This window comes from Plectrocnemia conspersa, unplaced genomic scaffold (assembly GCF_051122295.1).
Source record: "Plectrocnemia conspersa isolate PC_06_02 unplaced genomic scaffold, ASM5112229v1 ptg000004l, whole genome shotgun sequence".
In the NCBI taxonomy this organism is placed as follows: domain Eukaryota; kingdom Metazoa; phylum Arthropoda; class Insecta; order Trichoptera; family Polycentropodidae; genus Plectrocnemia; species Plectrocnemia conspersa.
In genome coordinates, this window is record NW_028277168.1 from 14,995,820 (window position 1) to 15,008,123 (window position 12,304).

At 28.7% G+C, this 12,304-nt stretch overlaps 1 protein-coding gene across 1 annotated transcript in view; it reads right to left on the reverse strand.

The window, feature by feature from the left end:
• Nucleotides 1-12,304, reverse strand: part of LOC148236018 (uncharacterized) — a 95,149-nt gene that overhangs the window by 15,286 nt on the left and 67,559 nt on the right. The window contains exons 4-5 of the mRNA XM_088184273.1: nucleotides 3,432-3,542; nucleotides 139-447 (exon numbers count right to left, since the gene is read on the reverse strand). Coding sequence (XP_088040399.1) covers nucleotides 139-447; nucleotides 3,432-3,542 — 420 coding nt within the window. The remainder of the gene's footprint in view (nucleotides 1-138; nucleotides 448-3,431; nucleotides 3,543-12,304) is intronic.

Below are 12,304 nucleotides of genomic sequence, written 5' to 3' on the forward strand. Positions count from 1 at the left end.
GTGTTATAATCTGCGTGAAATATTTGTGTAAGTAATTTCAGTGAGTTTTTATTATGTTACATTATTAATTTTCGAGCCGTAATCTACTATATACAATAAGTACAAATCGCTTTCGTCAAACATAATGAATAGACTTACGTTGCATGTCGATGGTGACCGTTGTTGAAAGCACAGGCAATAATCTTGAGTTGTTGACTTTGCAGGAGAACGAAGTGAGCAGATCTGCCCTTCTTAACGGAGAAACTCTCAACGGCAAACCGATCGGTTTCAGAATGAACTTTTCCTTTTTGTGCGAATCGCTCTTGGGTTTTTGTCTATGAGAAGAGATCGTATCCCGCTTTCCAATTTGCATCTCGTCCCTTGGGTATCCATACAGTCTCGGCATCACCTCGTTGGACGCCAAGGTATCCTCGCCTCGATACCAGCGAATAGTCGGCGGCGGGTTGCCTGAAAATGCATTAATTTTAATTCATTGTATAGTAAATAGTGTGCTAACTTTTGCAGGGAAAACTTTGGCAACGGACTTAGCGTCTGCCCTTGGCGAGGCCCAGACGCTTCGTGCTGATTCGATTTGCATCGATTATTAAAAAATATGCAAATGACGCCCGAAAGCTCCGTGAGAAACTTTTTAAGGTGTACCGAATACAAAGTATCGTCATAAGTCGTATTATTAAATTTGTGCAGGAGTTTACTATATAATATAATTTGCATTGACATGAATAATTAAATAAATATAAACTTATTAAGGGATTGCTTATTTTAAAGGTACGGACTCTTGATGAGTTAAAAAAGATGTCAATCTTTTCAATGTCCGCCTTTTTAATTATTAATAAATATATAACTTACTCCTAATAAACTTAATACATGTAATATGTATTTTTAATAATTTGCTAGATTGTCTTGCACAAAGTAATTTATTTTCATACAGAAATTTATATAAATTATAAACTAGATAGCGGTTATTAGGACTGGTTTCAATTATTAACTCATAGTTGTTACGTTAACCCACTAAAAAATAACGTAACCATATGATAACAGTCAATACTATTGCAAAATTAACCATCCCTGCTTCTCCTTTTTATCGAAATACGATTATAAGTATTTTATTTATTGTACCTTAATTTTTTTATTGAACTTTTACGTTTAAATATCTTATTACTATTAATTATTGTAGATAGATTTTATTTATTTCTGAATCTGGATGCAAATACGCTAATGCTTCGTGTGTGCAAAAAAAAATCGTATGGATTTGTGATATTTTTTTAATTTAATTTTATATTCAAGTTCTTAATTTGTTTTTATGTGGCCATTTAAGTTCTAATGAAGATTTAACTTAATTTTTTTGGATACAGTGAAGTGATTATTGATTATTTTGTTCACTCTGCGAGTTTTTGGACTATGATAAATCAATCATAACATAATATGGTGGCCAGGGTTTATTAGAATGGCAGCTGCCCCGGGCATCACAATATTAGTAGACTCATCTTGGTATTTCAATATATCCCATATGAAATTCGATTAAAATTATTTATAGCATTATACTAAATTCTCTTATACACAAAGGTTTATGGAAAAAATCATATAAAAGAGCTTTAGCTGTTGAGAATTATAAAATTTGTTTCTTGATGAAATTTTATTTTAAACTAAGCACGAAGCATGTTTACAGAAATTATCAACATGGCATTTCTCAACATATTACCGAATACAGATTTTTGACTTTGTCTGTGAGTTAAGCAGAATTAAAAACTTTCTACGATCGACGATAAATCGGGAGTAACTAAATTGACTAGTTACACTCAACATTTGTTGATTGTAAAGTATAATCGAATAAATATTTAATACTTAATTGTTTACAATTATTTTTTAGTTTCGAAGGGCCTCCATAATATTAGTTGCCACGGTCCTTGCATTTTCACTAAAGAGCCCCGATGGTGGACATGGTTTTAAGCAGTTCATTTGCACCGAGCCAGTTAGATTTAGCTACAAAGTATAGTGTATCAATAAACACTATGACTACCTACGAGATTTTTATATTTATTTATCCAAAAGCCTCGATATAGTAACTGTAACAAAAATCCTCAATCCTCATTGACCACAATGCTCGATTATCAGTAAACTCATACAATACACTGATAATTTGTTTGTCAAATTAAAATTATTGAATTATTTTAAAACGATTAGTTACAGCTGAACTGGTACTTAATGTAAAAAAATGCCAAAAGACTGATATCATATGTATATGTATTTATAAAAATTAGAAACAAAAAAACTTTTATACATTAAATAGAAAAGGAATATCGGTTAACAATTATAGTTTAAAAATAAATTTCTACAAAAGTAAAAACTATGTATTTTTATATTTTAGCACACGTCCGCTGTAAAGACTAGCGTTGGGTAGATGATTTAAAAATATATTTTCAATTGTTTTTTTGTTAAAATAATATTCTTGTTGAAGCGTTACCGTAGCAATTGATAAACTTAATAATAATATTCGCCGAACGACAACGAGTGGCGGTACGTAAGAGCGTTTATTGGTCATCTGGAGCGCATTAGTGAAAGGAAGTCTTAATGGAGAATTTAGAAGAAAAAAAATGACGCGTCTGTAAATTATATGTTATGTTTTTATTTATTATGTTAATATTAGGAGCTTTGTTGGTAATAATGACTTAACCTAAATGCAATTGCTATACAATATTATTTTAGTTTGTGTTAAGTTAATTTTAATTAAATTTTAATAGGCTAGTAGCCAACGCGTCTATATAATTCCGGTTTTCAATTTCTAGCAGTTTGATAAATTGGAGTAGTGATACGATTTTAATTTTAGACTGAAGGTCGTAAGAAAAACTTTTGAAAATTTATGTTTACATATATTAAATCATATATGGAACCAAAAAGCCATTACTGGTCTTATATATAATTTCAAACTTAACATGAAATTGTGTAAGACTAAGTCCTTCCTTTGGCTCGCAATTTATTTTTAATTCGTAAATATAAATAATAACAATGTTGAATAAAATCCTGTGTTTGAAAGCGAAAAATAAATTTGCTAAGTCTTGTTATATCTACTTATATTTAAAACCCTTTGAAGGACTCAAAAGTTTGCGACCTGGTAACAATGCTCATAATACCCTGCAGATTTAGTATTCTAAATAAAATGAATATAATATAAATTAAATTTGATATTTTATTTTTAATCCTTAGTTCTTGTTATGCGCAAGTTATTAATTAGTAATTTAGGTTTACGAACAAAATATATCGTTAAGCTTACTTCCCGTACTGCAATTAAATACACGTTACCATAATCGTACATCGATCGGAATTTTCCCCACGTTTACGTGTACGTTATTTTGGATAGAAAAAATACAGAATGTTTCCGTTATTCGAATCAAATGCTAGTTATGGTGCCGGTCTGAAAAATAATGTTTACCCACCTCCAGTGACTATGCAATTGAAAACGGGTTTATCTCCTTCCCTGTATGGTCCGGCGCGTCCAATCACTTCCCTGCCATCTTCGTCGAAGATCCTCGGAGTTGACGGTGCCTCTGGAAAATACATTTTGAAATAAATATCGTTATACAGTTATACATGATGATGAAAAAAATACATTTAATAAAATGATGAATAAAAAAATACGCAGGAGAAATAATGTTTTAGTATTAATGTGTCTGCGAAAACAAAATTCAAGCTTCGTTGAAGCTTTTGCTCGTTTTCAGCCACCGCGTTCATTTTAAGGTCGCAACGAATGTCAACGTATTGGTAGCACTTTGTTTTGGAATGTCTGCATCTCTATGATATGAGAGTTCATACTACATAGCTTTATACATATATATATAAATATGTGTAATGATAAATATATCGAACATATATCAGTATCGTATATAGGGGCGTAAACCTACGTCTTTCTAAATTATGAGTAATGATGAAATGAATGGCTCTCAAACTGACTGTGTTAACGCAAATAAAGTATAGTATATGAGCTCTATGGTAAATTTTTAATGTCGTATTGCTAGAATGGTTTCAGCAGGTATAATGTAGAATCGAGTACATTACCCTGTAGTAAACCATCTGTAATAGGACGGTAACTAGAATTTACGTATTTATATCACTTTTTAAGATGTAACTTAAACAGCATACTACAATAAACTCCTACTACAATAAAAAGAACGGCGAAGAAATTTTTTTCTTTGAGCGCTTTTTCAATGTCATTGCTAAGTATATGCACATGTGTATATCGTGAAAACCAAATTTACAAAAATTGTATATATTATAATTTCAGTATTTTGAGAAACAGCTTCTAAAAAACTAAGTGTGATACGACCCCTTGTTATTAAAATATTCACGAAAAATCTAATGATGTTAAATTTTGACAATTTTTGTGTTAAAAAATAGTAAATACGTAATTAATTTATATTTCTGTAAAATTTCTGTATAATATATTCAGAGATATAAGATTAAAATTCTCAATAATGATTTTAATTAGGGGTTCAACCAGCAGCCCACAACACTCGTTCATGCGGCCCACCTATCAATATTATTAAAAAACAAATTAATAATAAAATTTCAGTTTTTTAATTTGTATCATGGCTTCTACATTGTCTTTAAAAAAAAAAGGCAAAATATATTACAAAATAGCGTTTCGTTGAAAAAATAAAACATTTTTGTATTTTTGTAATGAAAATTTAAGGAATTTACAAAGAATTTAATATAACCGAAGTTTTTTTTTAGATTTGTATGAAGCAGAAGAAGTAACATTAACAATATTTCGTTTGATCATCATATGATTATAGAAAATACCAACGAAACCAGTGGGTGACAATGAAAAAAAAATCGATAATTTTCATATAATGAAGTATAACTGCATTCTGTATCAATAAAGTGACGATAAAAATGGGGTATATTATAGACGTCATCATAAGCAAAATAAATAAAAATAAATTTCAAGTTTCTAAATTATATAAAAACTAGCTATACAGAGACTGTACTTTACATCAGTAAAGTGATTAAGTTTCATGACTTTAACACAAAAGAAAAACTGACTTAATATCTCTTGTGAATATAACGGCTCATTTAAATGTATTGAATAAACATCTCTAAGATAAAAAAAAGTTTATCAATTTAATGTTTTAAACAGCGTCGGTATTTGAAATTTAACCGTAATTGTGAATTTTTGAGGATAGGAACAATAACTTTATTTACTTTGAAACACTGTCTAAATAAAGCCAAGTAAACAGTGAAATATATATATATATATATATATATATATATATATATATATATATATATATATTGTATCATATAATTTTGAGAGTAGAATTTAATATTACAGAAAGCAGCAACTGCATTTTAATATAAGCTACTCTATTCTTAGTTGACATTAATACGTTGCCAGCAGATTTGTAGATATAATTTATGGATTTGAAATCTGATATATAATTTCAAAAATTATTTATTTAAGTTCCTTTACTAAACTTATAAGTTCATAACTGCATAATGAAAAATATCATGCAATCTAAGAATATCCACTATTTATGATGTCTCTATTTAAATACGTTCATTTTTCCCGTAAAGTTAAAACACGAGCATCTTTAAAATACTCTTTAAATCGCTTTCATTATGAAAGCAGATGCACTGATATCGAAAAAACAGGTCAATTGTTTAATATGTATGTACGTACATATGTATATTAACACATTACACGCATTTTTAAGGATTTAAAATAATGTAACTCAAGCTTATAAAAATATCGTGCTTACATAAGCAAATTTTAATATTATTTTTCTAGGGATGGAAATGTATACATTTTTAATTTCACCTTTTTACAAAACATAAAAAAATATATGTATATATATTTAAAATTCCGCAAAAATAGTGGATCGTAATATGAGTAACACTGTAGTCAAAAATATTAAATTCTAGATGCGGCCCTTGACATTTTTTTTGTCGCGTGATGTGGCCTAGAATATACAAAAAGTTGGACACCCCTGATTTAAATTGTCACCGGGAGTCTCAAATAAGTACATATTTATGTATATTTAAGGGCAAAGAAAAAAATCCGATAAAAATATTTTAATGTGCATTTATTGCTCTTAAATTTGAAATGTAAGCTCTGGAACCATTGGCAACATATTTAAAATAATTTTTTTTAAGAAGGAAAATATTTTTTAAAATTAATCTAAAGTATTATACTATATACTTATACTAGAATATTCGTCCATATCGTATTATAAATAAACATATATTAGGTTATATATTTATAATACAATCATAACTATTGGTATTAACGGTAATTCATTATTAATATTACAGCAATTCCAGTAATTGATTCGTGTTACGTCATGAGAAATTAAACACAATTAGTAATACATTACAGGATGTATCTAATGTATAGTTTATCTGTGCGGTAATAATTTCTGGTATAAACCGGTGTTTTCCGAGAATACATATCCGACGAAAATCGGATAAATATCTCTTTTATGTGTAGCGCTTTACGAACTATGTAATACCTCGCCACATAAAACTTGAACAGCTATTCATCTCCCACTCAGTTGATTGGGTAGACAAAAGGCGCGTTGTACACAAACGGTTCTTGAAAGGAAAAGTCTCAGGATTGTGTGAATGAGATTTGTCGATAAAAAGGTTCGATAACGATATACGAAGAAAGAAAATAGAAAAGCATCCGAAAATAACCCTAATAATACTATTAGCATATTTACTATCACAAAAACCATTCTTAAGATAAAAATAATACCGCATATTCGTACCGCATTTTGTTCTAAGCTGTATCGTATTCAGAAAAAGTATATTTTTTGTTGAATTATATTGGTAAGATTGCGACGTAAAATTGAGCATGAGAGAAAATCTCTCAAATTAATTCGTATCACTTTGAGCGACTATCAACGAAAGACAATGAATTGGGAATTGGTGTAGCTTGAAGCAAACACAGTGAAACCTCGCATTGCGAGTAACTAGGTTAAAGAGTGTTTTGGAATACGAGTATTTAAAAAAAATAATTTAACTTTATAAACAAGTTATGTCTTGCAATACCAGCAGTGCGTATTGCATAGCTTTCTCCCCAACTGAGTTGATGATTCTACACTGCAGTTGAGAAAATATGATAATTACCTTTTAGAAAATAATTTTTCATTCAAAGTCTTATTGGTAATGTATTATATTTTAACTCATTCTTCAGACCTTGAGAACGACTTACTAGAGAAATTCGAGTGCATTAAGATAAAGTTTCTTAAAGTTAAAGTTAAAACAAATCTTACCCTCAGAGATTTTTGAAAAAATCATTTCTACACGATAATGCATTGGGTGGAGAATCAAGAAAACTAAGGCCTAGTTGCGTGGAAGGATATGCTCATAAACGAAAGCCGCCAATTGTCAATGAAATTGTGTCCTTGGGGAAGAACTAGGGCCTGGAGGTAAATGAGGACAATATTAAAAAGTCAGTGGAGAAGCTGACCTCTGAAAAACTAATAGATCTGAATCGCGAATAACATCACGAGACTACAGAGAAGATCTTGCATGAGGAGGAGGAAAAAGAGGAGGAGGAAAAAGAGGCTGAGAAACCCTTGACTTTAAATGAGATTCGGGATATCTGTAAAATATGGGAAATATTGAAACATTTTAGTGGAAAAATACCACCCGAGTAAATGACAATGCTATGTCAATTTTTTGCTAAATACTCAAAAATGTTATTGGGTAAAATTTTAATTTAAGTTCTTAAATTAAAATTATTCTTTAATAAATTAAATAATAAATATAAAATAAATATACGTATATTCTGTATTCATTATTTTATATTAATATTTTTGTTTTCTAGAACGAATTAACTAAAGTTTCTATTTTTTTATAGGGAACTTTGCTTTGATATACGAGTGTTTTGAAATACGAGCACGTTTCCATAACAGTTTTAGCTCCTAAACCTTATGTAGAAAAATCACTAAAAGTAAGAGATATTAAAAAACACGTTTGACTCAATTACTTGAATTGTGTTAAATTTATTTACATTTACCTTTTATTGTTGAGCAACAAAATATAAATAAAAGGTTAGTGTATGTTGTATTAATTCGCTTTAATTAAGGATATATATCATTTAGCTAGATAGCCAGTCATCTATTCTTTGTCTATTTTCTTGTCAATTAAGTAAAATAAACGCGAAGGAACTGGGACTATATCTTAAATTGAGAAATTTATTTAAATGGTGAAAAATTATGTAATTTACTTTATCTAGTTCAGTGTGTAAATTTTCTGAATTTAAGTAGAAATATAACTTTAGAGTTAAACAACTTTTAGTTCTATTGTGAAACGTGAATGTTGTGAAGACATTTCATACAGTTTATATTATTAAGGGAAACTTGTTTCTGATATCTGATAAATTATACATGACTTGATTTGTTATCTAAATAAAAATAGATCTGCTTTTAAACTCAGCATTTCTTTATACGGCGTCGCTTTTGGTTTTATTTATTATGTGTGTACATATGTACATATAGATACATACTTATATATGAAAGTCTATTTCGTAAAAAGCTTTTATTGAAACAACCTCAAAGTAGCTTGTTTACATCAGAAATCGATTCATATCAAACCCTCTTTATTTAGCGAGAAGGCTATTCCTTAATATTTGAAATAATATAAAAATACTTTGCTGCTATTTTCGAGGTTTTGCAAGATCTCAAAAGTACGAGGGATATTTGAAAAGTAAAGTCTAGGAATTATTTTCAAGTATTTAATAGTAAAATTATATTTTTTATATTTTAAGTTCACGATGGCTTGTATAACATCATTGCCATAAACAGAAGCAAGTTAGCGATGAATTTTAATGAGCAGCAGTCTCTCATCTTGTACAGAAAAAAACGTATCACTGAACGAATTTCACACTTGAAGAGATTAGGAATTGAGATGATACTTATATTATACATTGCAAGTACTTTACTGCGACTTAGGGATCGCGTTAAAAAATCGCTTTTATTTTTACTAGTTTTATACATTTACTTTTCGAATATCCTTTTGTCATTTTGCTCTCGAGTAAATCGCAGTCTTGTTATATAATGTAGGTTAAATTGAATATGCTTATTTCTGGTATGAGCGTTCGAACCCCTGGCGAGCTCCGGCGATCCTGGTATCCAACGAGACCGAAATGCCTGATCTAACCAGATAAATTATAACTATTTGCCATGTTTGACTAAACGGAATATTCGAACTATGTGTATGTTTTGTTTGTGTTGGCCTTTGTAAATAGTATCTTTGCTCGGAGAGGGACAATTCAGTTCATTCTGCGAATGACGTCGACAATGACATCATATATTACATATGTATATCTATACATATAACATAGCCAATATGCGGTTAAATGGACCGGCAAACTTCCGCGGAAGTATCTCCGATACAATTATCGAAATCGCGGTTTTCCACCCGACGTATATTGCAATATCGAAGGATAGATATTATATTAGGTATTGAAGGCCTGAAAGTATCATAAGTGATCGATCGAGGCGAAGGATGAGCTTTCGATGTACGCTTATTGCGCTTATAAATTTTCTAAGGAGATGAAAAATTAAATAACGTACGCGAACGATTTAATATCGCTTATTAAAGGTGTACTTGTGTATAGCATGAGATACATATGAATGTATGTACGTACATATATAGTAGGCACGGGGGTGAACTGAAAAGTTCGAGAGCCCTGCCGGTGCCTGAGTACCCGAGTTACAACAATAATAATATTATGGTTTTCTAAAAATAGAACGATGTTAGAAATATAAATATTAATCACTTCGAGAACATATTTATTTAATAAATAAAATGAACCTAAATAATCGGTTTCGCCCACGTTTTGTTTCCCATTAAATCATATAATTTTGTTGAATTATTTTCATGTGCCAGCAGATATATTGTAGATGTTATGGAATACCCGCTCATGACATTGAAAATAGTCATTAATCTCTCAAATGCAAAAAAATACATTATCGTATTTATGGTGCCAATCATAGTCAAGTGTTCAATGTATTCATATGAAACCCTGTTTCATTGCACAGATATGGCGTATAAAAAATCTTTAGCAGCACAATAGGACTACCGACATCGTTAATTGATTGTGATGAAATGAAATTTAAGAACGCAAGTTTTTTCAAGCTTATTAATTGAGTTATATTAATGTTCTATATCTACCATAATTTAATTAATATGTATAAAACATAATTTCACTGACTTTAACATTGATTTGCGAAATTCGTTATTAAAAACATTTAATATAACATTTATGTACAAATATGTTTCCAGTTAAAATACATATTTTATTGGCATGTTTAGTGAAATCATATCTGAATATATTTTCACTGGTGGATAAATAATATATCTCTCTACTAGTGAAAATATAACTTACAGGTGCATACTAGTATAATTAAATGCTAAGTAGAACTTTCTGTAAAAAATATATCACCATAGTCTTCGATTCGATACAGACAAACAAAATGACATATTAAAAATTATTAAACAGATATTTTATATAGTAAGACTGTCGTTTATTTATTATTAAAATAATATTAAAAAATCAAAAAAAGAGCGCATAAAAAAATATTTAAAATTCAATATGCAAAAATTCTGAATGTATATTATTATGCATTATTTTACTTAATATTTTAACAAATATATATGTCAGATAAAAACATTGAAAATTATATGTATCTAGCATTCGACTGTATAAGACTTTTTAAAAATAGCCAGAAATAATTTAAAATAAAATATAAATATGTGTGTTCCAAAAAATGTTTTGGTGGAATATCACACCAGTATTTTAAGATAAGTAAAAGTTATTTATGAAAGTTTATAGATAAATACTGCTGCTGACTAAATGTAAACAACCAACTAGATCTGAAGTAAAAATAAATTCGATTTCTCTTCTCATTCCTTTCATATGTGAATTACGTATCTATAATAACAATTTAATAAAATAACTTTTGCTATACATTTTATTACTTTATATTAAAATTAAAGTTATATTTTCATAAAATAGCAATTAATAAGTAGACGGTTTAAAAATGCTTAATAGTAAACATTTATATTTTTTGACTTATTTTAAAAAAGTAATTATATGAAAATATCAGATTATTAACACAAAATATTTTTTTTTATCAAGTGGTAATTTCATTTATGCAAATTCTCAAATTTTCATAATTACAATTTTATCTCGAAATTAACAAAACGAAACGATTGTAAAATAAATTTAAAAAATATATACAGTCTTCAACTCTTTTTATTTTTAATAATATTATTTAGATAAAACAAAATACGAGAAAATAAATTTATTATAAAATCTTTCTGAGTAAAAATATCCAGCAAATATTTGTTTAATGCAAAGGATTGAATGGTCTTTAACTTGTATATAAAACAGGGAGTAATTTATTAATATATAGTTAGGTAGTTACTTTTTCATGAACGATTAGAAAAGACGTACTAGTAACTATTTCATACTATTTTTAATCACATACTTATGACCACTATTCCAAAATGTGATTTTTTAAATTTATTATTTATATTCGATTTTTACGTTGGATTTTTATTACATATCAATTAACGCATATTGTCAACCTATAAATAACCATTTAATTAAAAAAAAGCATGTGATAAAAACTGATCACTAATTAGAACCAACGACGGTTTAATTCAATTACTGGGAAAAATCAAATCATTATTTTTAACCTTTCAAATATGTCACAAATAAATTAATGAATTTAAAGCTTCATGTATACATATGAACATCTTCAAAGTTAATCTTCAAAAAATCGTAACTATCCAAGGGTCACTCTGTACACGTTATTGCACATATTCGCAAGACGAATTTATGTTCAATATTTTTTTATTAATATCATAAATAAAACGCGGCGACGCTGTCAAATTGAACTAAATTAAGCTCGTGTTTAAATTTATGGTTAATAACTATGGCTGTAAGCGATGGGGCGTGTCTTTGCGTAGCCGGTATAATATTTTATCTTGTATTATACATTCAGGGATGAAATATAATATATTAGTGCTTTGTATGACATATTGTAAGGGTTTCTACGTTAAATTTGCTTTAATACGCCTACGTCAATCAAATCTGTAGGCTCAATACATTTTGATCGATATTTGTGTATTTTCTCTTTATATGTACTCACATCAACATATATAATTTACTTAGTCCTTCGTCAGTCACAGTCAGTCAGTCGCAGAGTAACCTTCAGATGGCAAAACAAATAAATGATTCAATGTAACCGTATGATAAAATTGAATTTATTTTTTATTTTGATAGCATTAGCCT